Source organism: Theropithecus gelada, chromosome 2 (genome assembly GCF_003255815.1).
Source record: "Theropithecus gelada isolate Dixy chromosome 2, Tgel_1.0, whole genome shotgun sequence".
NCBI classification, from domain to species: Eukaryota; Metazoa; Chordata; class Mammalia; order Primates; family Cercopithecidae; genus Theropithecus; species Theropithecus gelada.
Window position 1 is genome coordinate 182248246 of NC_037669.1, and position 15823 is coordinate 182264068.

A 15823-nucleotide genomic window follows, 5' to 3' on the forward strand; every position below is an offset into this window, starting at 1 on the left:
AATAACAGATTTTAACTCTGAAAAGCCATTTCCAGTGTCTGTAGTCTATTGTGAGCATGGAGAAGTAGAGTTTAGTTGGGATAGCTTCATTAGAGCTGCCTGCCAAAGACTCCCTTCCACAGGATCTTGTCGCACCAGCAACGGACAGGAGCTTGGGAGAGGGCTTACGTTTTTAATAACGTAGCTGTCAGTTCGAAACCTGGAAATGTTGACCCTGAAAGGTTTATTGCCAAAATTAGATACCATATTTATGTTGAATTGTTACCTTTTCAATAGATTTTTTGCCCTTGCAGACTACCGTATTCCTTATATCTAGGGAAGCATGTCTATGTTTGGAACCTGCAAATAATTTTTCAGTCATCTTAGAGATGCTGCAGAACATCAATACCACATCTTGAGTCAGAAGTCGAGGGTCATTTTTTCAAAAGTTGGAGAAATATCCTCTTTTGTTGCTTCTATTCTAGTGGAGAATCGGGGACTGGTAGTTGTGTGGGAGTTAGGTGTCTCTAAGATTTGTTGACCCATTTTGATGGCAAGGTGTATTCACAAGTGTGTAGAAAGGGGGTGTGGATGGGACAACTGTATCTGCCTCTTGTGCATGCCTTGGGTACTTGATTTCACCTTATTTTTTCCCCCTTTTGTATAAAATTCTCAAAATTGCTCATTTGGATTTGAATATGAAAGGAGAAATGAAATATCTAAAGAATGATAGTAAATACCTTACACTGACTTTATTTTCTGATATCTTAACCTTCTAGGGCATAAAATCTTGTTATTTTAATTTGCACCTGGGAGAATGTCTGAGCAAGGAGACCTGAATCAGGCGATAGCAGAGGAAGGAGGGACTGAGCAGGAGACGGCTACTCCAGAGAACGGCATTGTTAAATCAGAAAGTCTGGATGAAGAGGAGAAACTGGAACTTCAGGTGAGTGAGCATGAAGAGACCCTGACTCTCATACAACTGTGTGCAGATCCCTTCTTTTATTTTCAGAATACTTTAAAGATTTATTTTTTAAAGAGTTTCACTAGTTGTATCATTAGGAAATGCTAGTCTCCTACTTTTTTGATTTTTGTCACTTTTTGTCCTAACCCAACCATGCTCTAAAATGTGTTTTGTGGGGAAAAAGTCATAGGAAAGTATTTATTTTCTGAATTTGCACACAGCATCCCCTTACCAATTTCCAGAACACCTCAAGGTGTACATGGAGGGCTTCTCCCAAGGCAGCTTTAGACTAGCTGAGTTTTAAAAATGAATTTGCTATTCTTTGGAAGGATGAAGACTCAATTTATGGTAAACTAAGAAAAATCAAAGGCAGGTGTTCCTTTGACTTTTGTGGGCATGCTAAGGCTCAAATCTTATTAGCAAACAAGCTAAACCCTAGAATTCCCAGCCAAAGAGAGAATACTAGAAGGAGGAAGAAAGACTGGGAGTGATTAAAGGAAATGAAAAAGTGTTGTGAAACACATCATGGTTTACAAGGGAAAGAGATTTGGTAGAAGGAAAGCAAACTGCACTTACAAAAAGCTTGTAAGTACTGATTTTCTTTTAACTAAACTACAGAAGTGTTAACTCTTTATATACCAACAGTTAACAAAGGCAGATAACTGCATGATGGCCAAAAGACTTCAAAACTGGCTTTTCCTTTTCCCCTTTCCAATAGTTGCTATAAAGAGAAAAGAGCTAAAAGTTAGTCAAAAGATTTTTAAAGCTAGGGAAGGAGGAGTCCTCCCTAATGTTTGTGATGTTCTGTTGCTATTATTATTGACTTCTCTACTGTAGCCAGTAGTGACATTTTTCTCTCTTTCTTTCTCTCTCTCTTGGTTGTTGGTTTACTGTTTGTTTTTGTTTGTTTTATTTTATTTTGTTTTATTTTCTTTCCAACATACAACATACAGAGGCGGCTGGAGGCTCAGAATCAAGAAAGAAGAAAATCCAAGGTAGGCTCCTTAATATTCTAAGTAGACCTGATATCATGGGTATAAATTGCATATTTTATATCAGAGTTAAAAGATTTGCCAGCAGTTCAGATGATTGTGTCCAGATATTGTGGGGGATCCTGGTTGTACTGGTGCTGGCTGTTTCTGATGGGATTGGGTTTATGCATGTCTTACTTTCTGGCACTGTATATTTTAATTAGAGGATGTAGTGTTCAAATACCTGTAAATGTATGTATTTGATCCTGTTTTCGCACGTAGAGATTTGACAGTACTTTACAAAACAAACGACCACTTGTTTTGTTTTTATTTTAAACAAAATTTAGAGTAGATGTTTTATTCTCACTACTTGATTTCTGCCTTGAAGTAAACAGATACTGCTGTTTAGTACATACTCTTCATCCTTTTAACTATCTTCTCAGTCAAATCTCCTGCAAACTTAGTTTTAGTAGAAATTAATTTTGTCATTTTTTCCTCCTGATATTTTCAGGAAATGGCAGCAATTCATTCTTCATATGTTCCCAATGTGACGCACACAATTTACTAAAAGTATTTTTTTAATTTATCTGTTCACATTCCTCTTTACTTCCATCCCCATCAATATAGAGGTATGATGCTTAGAGCCAGTGTAGACAGTACTGATTGGCAGACTTGAAGTTTGGTTTTAAAAATCTCATTTGGGGAAGTCATGTAAATGTGGAGATGATTTGGCAGTATGAGAATGTTTCCTGTTTGTTTCCTTTATTTTCCTTTCCTTCCCTTTTCTTTCCCCCCTCCTAGTCAGGAGCAGGAAAAGGTAAACTGACTCGCAGTCTTGCTGTCTGTGAGGAATCTTCTGCCAGACCAGGAGGTGAAAGTCTTCAGGATCAGGTATATCCCCTTGTCATTATCATTAATTGCATGAACGGGATCCACCTTTGTGTGCATGACTCTTAATTTGGTGTTAAACAGTGTTTTGGGGGAGAAAAATATAATTGAAGAAAATAATTCATTTTTTGGCTTCATCCCTTGCTTATTCAACATTCTAAAATAGTTTAATGGTTTGTCACAGAGTATTACATTTGTTTTTTTCCAGACTCTCTGAAAACTGCAAATGGAAAGGAATTCAAAAGAATTTAGATTAAAAGTTAAATAAAAAGTAGGCACAGTAGTGCTGAATTTCCTCAAAGGCTCTCTTTTGATAAGGCTGAACCAAATATAATCCCAAGTATCCTCTCTCCTTCCTTGTTGGAGATGTCTTACCTCTCAGCTCCCCAAAATGCACTTGCCTATAAGAAATACAATTGTTGGTTCATATGAAACTTAGGAAATAGTGAATAAGGTGCATTGAACTTTGGAGAAATACTTTTATGGCCTTTGGTGGAGATTTCTCAATACTGCAAAAGTTGTCCAGAAATGAATCTGAGCTGATGGTGACTTTAATATTATTAATCTATCACTGCATATTTTTACCCTTATTTTTGCTCCTTACAGCAAGATTAGTAGGTTATAAAAATTTAAATTTCAACAAAATTATTTCGTGACAAAATGGGAAACTTCACATCACACTTATTTTTGTTTGCCTTTTAGGCATCATATTAGCTTTTATAAAAAATGGTCTTGCTGCTGAAATTGTACTTATTTTATCAGAGGCTGGGAGCAGTCAAGACAAAAGTAAAATGGTTTACCTGAGCCCAGGGGAGGGAAAAATTGATTAAGATATCATTATTTTTGTTTGGTTTGGTTTTGCTTTTTTCTTTTTACTTTAATTGAAATACTCTGAATTCCCCTCATGGAAACAGAGAGCATTGAGAGCACTTTCTTTAAAAGGACCAAAAATAAATTCCTAATAGATTTTGTCCTAAGAATGTGTGTTTTTTTTTTTCTAGCATCATTTTCTCAACACGCCACTCATGTCATAAGGCATGGACAGGCTATCTTTCAGTGGCCATTACTGTGTTTCGTACACATGCTTTATTTTACTTGGGCTCTGAGAAACGTGTGGCTTTCTTTCAGCATTTTATTTGTGCTTCTATTTTTAATGGAGATTGAAAAGGGAGAATAATGTGAATATCATGGCTTATATTATTAAATGTTGATTGATGGCTTGTAATGTACCGCACACAATATATGTTAACTCTGCAGAATGACAGACCCTGTAAGAAGTAATGCCCCAGTTGTCCCCCACTCCTAATGCCAGGCAGAGAAGGACAGCCTTTATAGACTTAATCTGCTTTTTGTCCCATTTGAAAAGGTACCAGGAGGAAATTTTTTAAGGGATCATCTGTATCATAGTGCCCACTCTGGACCTAAGTCTAGTGTCTCCATACAATTGGTGCAGAGAAATAAGGTGTAAATGGTGCTTTGTTCCTGCTGGTTCCAAGCTCAGAAACCAAGACTAGCTTTGTAGGAGAGAATGAGAGCCTGCAAGCTTCTCTTTGGATTGGCTGAGGAGTGGTGGGAGCAGGGGGCTGATAGAAAACATCCAGACACACACATATAAGCAAGTGGCCGTGCTACCTTTTTAGAGAATAAAGAAACAGACTTTTGAGTTTATATGCAATGCCTTCATTAGGTACCACCGGCACTTACAAAATGTGCGGACTGAATCCCAGAGAACACTGGCAGAAGTATACAGTGTATGGATTGTATCGCTTCCCCAATGTTTGTAAATCCACAGTATTTGGAAAACTGCCTTCATTTTCCAGTGTGGGAAAAACTCTTGCTACCTGTATTACTTGATCTCAGACCCATATCTGATGGTTCAGTCTGTCCTTAAGTTAAAGGAATTTTGCTTTTCTAATGTTATACTATTTACCTATCAGTGTATTACTGCAACTTGAATCACTCTTTTACTGTTGTTGGATATAAACTTATCCTGTACCAATGTATTTATTAACACTTGTATTTTATTATTGAGCATATCAATAAAAATATTAAAAAATAACAGATTGTTTTTTACCAACTCTATAGCACTTTTGTGTGTTCTTTCAACACCGTAACGTATATGCATAGAAAAGATAATTTTTTTCCTGAGTATAGCATTTGTCAACACATGCCATCAATTTGTACATTTTTTTATGGTGGATATTCTTTAGCCTCTGCTCATGCATTTATAATATATGTCCAACCCTCTATGATTTTAGATTCATACATACAGAGGCTGGATGTTTCAGTCAGTTTTGAAGAAGCGATGAGATCACCTTCATGGCCTGGGAGCCCTTAGTTTCCCTTGAAGATTAACTGTCAAACTGAATCTTCCCCACCCCAGCCATGTCTTCTGGACCAGAAATGTCCCAGTGATTTCTTTAGCAAGTAGAAGCAAATCCTATCCCTAGAACCTTCCTGAACCTTTGCATATGAAGACATTTCTGTCCCAAACTGCAATAAATGACTCTATAATCAAATTACACTCAGTTTTTACAAAATTTATATATTTACATCCCCAGGGAAAACATGTTGAAGTTGGAAAACTCAGCTAAGATATCTATGATGAAAGTATGTTTTATTTCATCATTTATATTGTGTGACTTTATAAGCATAGTGAAACAGGGAGTTCACAATGGAGCCCCTTCCAAAAAAGAATCTTAGCTTTGGAGAACTTTTCTTTATGTTTGTTAGCTTGGCTAGGTTTACTGAGAACCATTAAGAATCCCAAATTATGAGGGTACAAGCATCAATTTAGTCACATGTCATGTGAGCATTAGTTTAATTTTCAGTGAGAGACATTATTAGTCATTGGGATTATTTTTTTCCTACATCATAAATTTTAATGTCACTAGTGGAAGAAAGCTTTGCCATCAAATGATCTCTTACATAAGAATAAGTGGGCTTAACGTTGGTTAATTTGTCATAGTTTTAATCATAGCATAGGTTTTTCATAAAACTGAAAAACATGATTTGGCTCATTCTTCTTCAAAACGGTGAACGTACTATCAATCAAATGGCTGATACATGTGAGTTAATGCAAAATAATCTATTTTCAGTGCAAAATAGATAAGAATAAAAATGGATCCAGTCCCAATGCTATAAATGGTCAATCTTATATCAAACATCATTTCAAGAGAATATTATATTTTGGAAAGGACTAACTGATGTTAAAATAAAATAATATTAAATATATATTATTTATGAAAAATACGATTTTACTTCCTACCTTTTCTAAAAGGCAATGCTTATTGTAACTATACATTATAATGATTTATTAATGGTATTTATAAACAATTATAATAAGTTTATGCCTAGAATTCCTGCAATTATGTAGTCTGCTTTTCATTGTAGTAGAAATCATTGTTGACCTGGGTCTAGAATCGAGTTTTTATTGCAAATTCGGTAATAGAGGCTTTCTTTATGTCTGTTCTATTTGTAATTATGATTCCTAGTATATGTCTGTCTTTGTGCCAATTTCCCCTTATAAGGAATTATAGAATAGAACTACAGAGTCCTTCTTTTTTTTTTTTTTTTAAATACAATGGCTGTGATGCGAGCTTACCAATAAAGAAATTTTTTCTAGGTGTTTAAAAATAAACCCGTAGAAAAAAAATAAGTATTGTGATCTATAGGAATTCAGCTTGGTTAAGGTTAATATTCATGAGGCAAAGTTTTAGTACTAGATGTTCCTTATGACCTCCCATTGACTCCTGAAGATTAAGTCATTTTAAAGGGCAATTAATTTTCTGACAGGTTTGATTTTTACCATTTAAGAAAAAAAATCTGCACCTGGTTTTCATTTTTCTATACTTCATAACCTCTATGCAAAATGGGAGCCAGACAGAGATTATTAAACCTGGCCCTAAATTATTATATTTTTTCCCCAACAGGAATCAATTCATTTACAGCTTTCCAGTTTTTCCAGCCTGCAAGAGGAGGATAAATCTAGGAAAGATGACTCTGAAAGAGAAAAAGAAAAGGATAAAAACAAAGATAAAACCTCTGAAAAACCCAAGATCAGAATGTTATCAAAAGGTGAATGTGAAAATGTTTCCTTAACTTACTCAATTTGGGCACACACGTAATCACAGAACATATTCTAGATTTCAAATGCATATTCACCTCCCACCAAACCCTGCATATAATTCTATACGTGTACGTATCTGTGTGTGTGTAAAAAATGTGAACTTGATTTTCTTTCTGTTTATAGTGTCATTACTTGTGTTGCTAGACAGGTTATTTTTAGGATCACATATTTCTTTGGATTCACATTTTAATCTTCTGTTTTCAGTGACAAGCTTGTACAAGGAATAAATATAAATCTTCCCTAAATTTAGGTTTCTTGGATCGATTAACTTGGATTGGTGAACAGTAATGATACCCAGTTTGATACTCTCATGTTTATCTTAAAAGGCAGAGAGTGGATTAGCAATTCTCAGTTCATAAGTGATATGGTCCCCAAAGTACAGAAGTATACGTCAGTGTAATACATGATTCACATTTTATCTGGCACAGAATTTAGTCTCTGCACGCATCTACTATCACATAATGTTTATTTAAGAAATACGCACTTCTACTTCAATAAATCACTGTCCGAAAAAGTCATACCTTTACAAACTGAAAACCTACAATCCAAACGGTCCAAATTTTTGCCATACCATTGTACAAAAACAAAACTAAGTTGAAATGAAGATTACCATGAGTAAACAGTCTTGCCGTAGACTTAAACAAACAAACAAACAAACTGGGCAGCTGGGAAATAATAGAACATCTGGTCAACTGAGGAATGACAACCGCCTCTAACAGTTATGTGTTCTATAACCATACATCTACTTATAATTGTTTTTTCTGCTGAGGAATATCTAAAATCCAAGGTGTATATGACAGTCAAGAAGTTCAGGTTTCTAAAACAGTTTTAGAAATTAAGCTTTGGACAGCATTAGGATATGTAAAAGTCTTGGGAATATTTAGTGTCCTGTATTTTGTACTGATTAATAGGTAGTCTCATTAGAGAACATTCTTTTTTTTTTTTTTTTTCCGCTTTCTTTAAGAGAAAAAGGGTTCCATGGGATCTCAAATCTTGAGAGCTCTCTCTTAGGTAGGAGTTCTGTCATGTGGGGTTTGTGCCCTTGCAATTTACAATGCAGGATGAACACATGATATTTGACTCCACCTCTCCCCCATACCCAGACTGTGCCCACTTCCCCTTGTATGACTTTTGGATCTTCCCATAGTCAGGATTTATTTGGGTGTTTTCAATCCCTGAATCTAATTTTCATCCTGATGTTATATTGCCAGGTTGCTAGTTTTGAAACATGTATTTTTATACCAACAGCTTCACCTAAAATTTATCTGAGCAGGGGGGAAGCAGGATAGGTTGGGGAAACCTTTTCCACCCCACCTTTCCACCATCATTCCCGACAACTCTGTCCTGCTATTTGTTTCAGATTGCAGCCAAGAATACACGGATTCTACAGGCATAGACTTACACGAGTTTCTGATTAACACATTAAAGAATAATTCCAGGTAAATTATTAAATAAGCCTCTTATTTTTAGAAGGATCAAATAGAATATTACAATCAAAGTTATTAATCCAACACTTCTAAGAAAGCCATTGTAAAATGCAGATACCTTCCCTGATGTCTTAAACTATGTCCTGCATTTTTTTTCTGCTAATGGTTTGCATGTTTACTTTTTATGGAGAGTCTTAGTAACTGGGTAGTTACCCAATTAATAAATTGTAGTTTAACAGTTCTGCTTTTGGGATCACAAAGAGATACTGGCTGGGGGAAAAATAGTGAAAAAAAATTATTGTTGTCAAATAAGCCAATTATGTTTTAATGCAGCTGTGTATTCATTTACAGTCAATACTTGGGCTTTGATTTGTTCCAGTTTCCTATTTATTTGAAATATACTACTTATTTGATGTGTTTTTTGATCCTAGTACTTTGCATGTCATAATTAACATTAAGACTACAAAATTTAGATATTTCAATATACTTCACAAAGGAATACTCTTAAATAATGAAATAATTTGTAATGAATGAAATGGAATAATATGTAAATGGTCAGCATATTCCGAAGAAGAATTAGGTATAAGTTTGTAGCATCATACATTAATCTTTTCCATACATTTAATGAATTCTTTAGGTTTTTGGAAATCGGACATACATAAAACCTTTTACATTTAACATTTATTTTGCAGGGACAGGATGATACTTTTGAAAATGGAGCAGGAAATTATCGATTTCATTGCTGACAACAAGTACGTTAAACTGCAATGCTGGTTAATTTGATGATGTATCCTAGTTTGGTACTGGAGTTAAATTATCCACTCTGGAAAGACGTAGGGATAGATAAAACATTGTTTAATATGTTCCTTGATTTGTTAATGGAGACTTTATTGGAGTTAGGAACTATATGCTGATGAGAATTGTTGCTTGGACCCTGTGTGCTTCTGCTTGTTAAATTCCTGACAAAATGGCTATAAACAGTGGGCCACTGATTAGCATAGAGTAGCTGTAACAAGAAGAGACCCTTTTCATTTTTATTATAGTTTTTTAATGGGCTCCAGCTGGCTGCAGTCAGTTATGCCTGAAAATAATTGTGCTGCTTCAGTGTAAACCGTGTAATGACACATCTCCATATAGACATCTGCGATCATGTATTATGTCACATCATTTGTCCTGTGATAAGGTATCATGGACTAAAATGCAATACTGTCCAACAGACATGACATTCTATTTGGCAAGAGAAATGTGCAACAATGAAACAAAGATGCTTCTTATAGCATAATCAATAAATCTGTAATAAGTAGAAACTTTTTCTGGAAATTAGGACCTTAAGTGATGCCAGAAATGCAATAGGCTTAGTGGTTTAGATAGAAGAGAGATAGTTTTGTGTGTATACTTGTAAAATGTACTATGGGCAAAAAATGAAAATGCTGATTCCACTTTTTCTTGAATTATATTCCAGTAATCATTATAAAAAGTTCCCTCAGATGTCATCGTATCAGAGGATGCTTGTCCATCGAGTGGCAGCTTATTTTGGATTGGATCACAATGTGGATCAAACAGGAAAATCTGTTATCATCAACAAGACCAGCAGCACCAGAATGTAAGCCCCATCACTGTACTTATTTAGCGTTTTCTTCTTCTCCTATGGATTCATTTATAAGATCACAGTATAAAATTCACAGTACATGACATTTAAAATGTGCAATGTTATTTATCTCTTGCTCTTATCAGAAGTAGTGTGGCATTTATCTGTAGATGATTATCTGAGAACCAAGAAAGTTTATAAAATTCAGAAAATAAAGTGGATTTATTTCCTGCTCTTTTACATAGTTCCTGAAACATAATTCTCTTTCTTCCATCAGTACTCTGTGAAATTACAAACAAAGCTGTGAAAAATTTTATGTCAAAATATAACTTAAATTAAAAACAACAGATATTTTTAAATGACCATGACATACACAGAATAATTGTTATTTTCTTTCTTCTTTCTTCTGCTTTTTAGACATCTATCTAACCTAGAGGCAGAAGTCCTGCCTCTAAAACCCAATTCTACTTACTAGTTGTGTGACTTGGAGCAAGTCATTTAACATCTGCCATCTCCATTTTTTCACCTGTAAAATGAGAGTTTTGAGCTACATGAAACATCTAAGACTTAATTCTAAAAAGAGAATGACAAGTTTTTTCCCTTTAAAGTAATTGTTTGTTTTTATCTTAATACCTATTCATTGTTTCTTTGAGTCACCAGAAGCATAATAACATGAGTAGTCATTTGCTTTGAAGCTTGGAGCTGTTTTTCTTGAACCTATATATCTGTTGAGTACAGTACAAGCCACTTCTATAACAAAAGGCATATTAAACTAAAAAAACGGCCCACAGAAAGCATCCATTTTTATAATTTTCTTTTTTCACAATGTGCTTGGTAAACTGTAAATTGCGTGCTCTTTAGGAATGTTAGTGAAGGGAGCTTTTGTGTCAAGCAGAGTATCATGGTTACAATACTCTATATTTTCTGCTCACCAGAGTTTGGGACAAGTGGGGATGGAGATGAGGCTCTTTCTCAATTCAAGCATCAGTTTGTGCTCAGCAGAGGTCAGGGGAAAGTCATAGTGAAGAGAGCACAAACTGGGTGATCTGGGACCAAGCATGGCTATTATTATTATCTCAGGGACAGTGAGCACTCCACTTCTGTGGGCTTCAAATTACTTATATATCTGCAGGATAGTTTGAACAGAATCATGTTTAAGGGTCCTTGAAGTTTCAGAACCATTCAGTCCTGTAGTTGCATTCTACTGTGTTAGCAAAACACATTTTAAAAGTTATCAGCTTCCTATTTTACCTGATTGTTTACACATGTGCCTCATATTTGAATAGTAGTAAAAATTAAAGATAACTTTTAAAATCCTTTATATCTTCCCTCTCCATCAAATACTCTTTGTTGTTGTTATAGTTGTGTTGTTGTTTCTTATTCTTCATTTTTTAAATGGCTTTTAGATATCATAATGCAGGGACATGCTGATTGCAAAATAGAAAAGCAGTTGACTACTTCCTTTTGATTTTTTCCTTCTTCTTTGTCTATAAAGTCAGAGCAAACACGGCAAACTCCATAGTTCAAGTATATTCAATATGATACAGTTTCAACTGGTGGATAGTAGATTTATTTTTAATTCACACCAATTTTGCAATCACATAGTCATAAATACTAGTCCATATGTTTTAGACATGTTCCCTTGGAGAATGGCTTTGAGAAAAAAGCATTATATCAAGACTCCTGGTCAACTTTGAGCGCTGGTTCTAAACCTGATCTGCCCAGTATGGTAGCCAAATATGGCTATTTACATTTCGATTCACATTTATTAAATTTATATAAAATTTAAACTTTAAAATTCAGTTCCTCTATCAGGTGAGCCATATTTCAAGCAGCTATTGGATAGAGCAGATGTGGAACACTGATATGATTTTAGAACTTTCTATTGATCAGCTCTTTTTAAATCTTTGTGTTTCCTGCAAGTTCCAAATACCACTGGAGAACATAATTTCTCCTTTTTTTTTTTTTTTTTTTTTTTGAGACGGAGTCTCGCTCTGTAGCCCAGGCTGGAGTGCAGTGGCCGGATCTCAGCTCACTGCAAGCTCCGCCTCCCGGGTTTACGCCATTCTCCTGCCTCAGCCTTCCCGAGTAGCTGGGACTACAAGCGCCCGCCACTGCGCCCGGCTAGTTTTTTGTATTTTTTAGTAGAGACGGGATTTCACCATGTTAGCCAGGATGGTCTCGATCTCCTGACCTCGTGATCCGCCCGTCTCGGCCTCCCAAAGTGCTGGGATTACAGGCTTGAGCCACCGCGCCCGGCCGATTTCTCCTTTAAAACTTTTATTTTCTAGGTAGTAGGTATCATATTACTAGAATTTTTCACTTCTGGAAGAGTGCCAGCTTTTTTATTATTATTATTATTAATGGCCATTTAAAAATAGACTCCATATGTTTACACCTTTAGGAAGAGTTAGAAATAAGTGTGTGCAGAGAACACCCTCTTGAAGGTACAGTTGCTACAACAGGAAGACCAGGACTCAGCCTCTGGCTAACTCCTTACTCTTATACACTACCATTTAGACACCCCTTCATGAGTCAAAGCAAATCATGCCTAAATAAAAAACGCAAGTAACTGTATGTCATGGACTTTTAAGGTATTTACTGAAGTATTGAGCTCAACAATGTTCAATTCATAGCTGTCAAGTTCTACTGTTCTATTCTAACTACACTGACCATCCTCTATTTGAGTGGCTCTTGAGGGATGGTGGTGGCTCATCCTCTATTTGAGTAGTTCTTGAGGCGGGGGTGGATAACTGATGTATTTTAGCACACGGAAAAAGAGGATGAATTAAATTTCTGTATCCAAATAGGAACAAATCACAGTTTTCAGAACCTGAGTCATTGTCATCAATTTTAGTCAAAAGAAGTGTTGTTTTGTGGAAAATTATGTTCGATTTTAAAAGTCTGTTGCCATGCTCTTTGGGGTTGAAGTTCAAAATCGGACATTATACCCAAAACATTCTATTCAAGTTCTAGGTGTCTTGGTTTTTTGGTGTTGTGAAAAATTTCAGAATTGTCTTATCAGGGCAATCAACATGTGTTGGTCAGGAGAACCATATTAATTTCAAACTATTTCTGGATTGAAATGTCTTCATTTATTTAAAGGAGAGAATACTGAGATGAGAGTTCCATGTGAGTTTTGTGTTTGGGGAATACTTTCTCAATGTCTAGAGTTTTAATGCTACTCCAATGTAAACACATGAAATGCATATTTTAATGACACTGTAGCCTGAGAGAAATGCAGAAAAATGTGGATTGAGGGTATTTTTGTTTACTAAAAGGTAGAGGTAAAAAAAACTTCCTTTTATATTTTTCTTCTTTAGTGACACTTCAATACTACTCTGACGTTTTTCTTCTTCAGTGACACTTCAATACTACCCTGACATTGATGTTTAAATAATTGTAACTATTTCAGCTCCTTATTGGTTAGAATTTATTTCCCAGAATTCTGATTTTCTAGGTAATAGGCAGTTGAAGTAACTATAGAATGTGACTTGAGAAGGTTAGGTTTTTCATGGAGAAGAAAGAATTTCACATGAAGTTCAAAATATTAAGATCATAACAATATACTCTGTGAGGATTACATATGTGTGTGTACTGCACTGACTTCTAGTATTTTCAATAATATACCCAGATATAATCTATCTGCTCTTTTACGATGAAAAAACTTATCTCGGGATATACTTCTGTTTGTTAAATATCATCCCTTACTTATACTAACATTGCCTACTGCTTATTCATTTCACCACTTTACGTCTTGTAATAATATACGTTACATGAGGTAAATGTATATTATTACATTTAATACAAAAAAAACCTTTACAATATAATAATTAAAACTTCATTTTACAGAAGAAGAAAATTAGGCACAAACTAGGTTTTAGTTTGGGGCTTACAGAGAAGCAATGGTTAGCATGACTGGGACCTAAACCAATGTGTCTAATATCAAAAAGATGTTTTTAAATAATCTTATTCTCTTAAAACAAAAATACCCAGAAAATATTGAGCAGAGTCCTCAAGAAGAGTCCCTGGATTGGTTGAAAATTGTAATCCTTTTAAGTCCTTTGTTGTCTGATAGAAAACAGTGATTGATAGATAAGATATTTTTGAAGATTAACTCAGTGGTATCATTAAGTAACGGAACCTCCCTACAACTTGATAGGTCTTGCTAGATTTGCTGTGCTGATTACTGCCACAAGATGTGATTTTTCGAAGGAATTCATATATATATTAATTATATCTAAATATATATTTAGATATGCATAATATGATATATATTTATGTAATATATAAAGTTTAAATAAACATAAAGTTTAAATAAATATAAAAATTTAAGCTTTACTCCATTTCACGCTTTTATTCTAAGAATGAAAAAGCTACATTTATTAATTATGTTCGTAAGGGGGTGAACCTATTTATTTTGTTATTACAAAATTACTGCCACAGCAATCTGATTGTTCAACTCCATGGATTTGTGCCACATCTACAAGAGCATTAGGTGCAGTGAGAAGCAATGAGACAAGATGGAAAGATAGTTGAAGTAAAGTCAACTGTCTATAGAGATTTTACATTAATACGTTCCAGGTTTCTGTAAATCTTACCTGATAAGAGCAGAGATGTTATGTTTTTGCAGTCATGTAATATACACAGACAAAACTTTCCAGATACTGAAAACACTTCCAGCAACTACAACTCACCAACAACAGACTTCAGTGTCGGTGATCACACAAAAAATTACGAGATAGGATTCTTGTCCTCAAACGTTTTACGCTATGGTTATAGATGGAGGAAGAACTTCAGAATCTCAGTCTTCCTAAAACTTGAAACATGTAGTGCAACTCTTTGTAGATCCAAAGTAGACACGTAACAGGTATCTAGAGAATCGCTCCACAATTGAAGGAACACTGTATCAAATATCCAGCAGAACGTATATAGCAGATTCACTGGGGACTACCTGCCCATCCATTTCATGGTTCAAATAGGCATTTAGGAAGACTTTTAGAAAGGGTAAGACTTAAACAAACGTCGTGAGGAGGGGGATACATGGCAAACTGGAGTATGGGCTATAAACGAACATGAGATAATAATATCTACATTTTTGGAGCATTTACTAAGAGCTGGACATTTTGTTGAGACGGTTGTGTTAGGTTCTCACAGCCACCTAATGAAAAGGATTTTTTAAAATTATTTTTCTAACTTTACTGAAGAAATACGTACCGAAGGAAAATTAGTGAATTGTCTAAAGTCACACTGCTGCACAGTGGCAGCAGGATGCTAATTCAGGATATTTGGCCTCAAATCCAGGAGACTTTAAAATATTGCTGTACTGGCTGGAGGCAAATATGGAGACAATGATATTGTCAATGACAGTGGAAGGCTACATAAGATTGAATAGAATCTTGAAGGCGGGCAGCTCTTAGAGCTTTAGAACATGAGACTTGATGTGCATAACATGATACTTTCGAAAGGCAGGTCTGGTATTGACTAATGGGATATATTCAAGAGGAAATGACCAAGAGTATAAAGACTTGGGTGAGTGCTGCTGTCACCAAGGCATGGGGCTGGAGTTAAGAATAACATTTATGAGAAGTAGGAAGTAATATTTGTGTTCATTTGGGAAACAGTTCAAGGTGGTACTGTCACCTGAGCAAACTGATGCACTTTAGAGAATTAGTAAAGGAAGTCACCTTTCCTCCACAGCACTGCATTTTTGTTGTTGCTCAGAGCTAACCAGAGTAAGAACAGATTTGTGTATGTGACCAGTAGCCTCCAACCACACCTTTTGGTCTACAAATTGGGTCTTAACAGCTGGGACTCCTCTAACATATGGAGTCTCTGAGCTGAGAGGCCCTCCATGTTGTGTTCCTTCACCTTTAG

The 15823-nt window shown here is 35.3% G+C and overlaps 1 protein-coding gene across 9 annotated transcripts in view; it reads left to right on the forward strand.

Annotated features, from left to right (window-relative positions):
* The window catches only part of ARPP21 (cAMP regulated phosphoprotein 21), a 157916-nt gene that overhangs the window by 42786 nt on the left and 99307 nt on the right, over nt 1-15823 (forward strand). For 4 of the 9 annotated variants that reach the window (XM_025375238.1, XM_025375239.1, XM_025375236.1 and 1 more), the window contains exons 3-6: nt 759-925; nt 1897-1938; nt 2716-2805; nt 3011-4880. In XM_025375238.1, the coding sequence (XP_025231023.1) occupies nt 797-925; nt 1897-1938; nt 2716-2805; nt 3011-3019 (270 nt within the window). In that variant the 5' untranslated portion in view covers nt 759-796 and the 3' untranslated portion in view covers nt 3020-4880. Of the gene's footprint in view, nt 1-3; nt 608-758; nt 926-1896; nt 1939-2715; nt 2806-3010; nt 4881-6734; nt 6880-8291; nt 8371-9050; nt 9111-9820; nt 9962-15823 lie in introns of those variants that run through there. The other 5 variants (XM_025375233.1, XM_025375234.1, XM_025375237.1 and 2 more) reach the window with 4 other exon arrangements.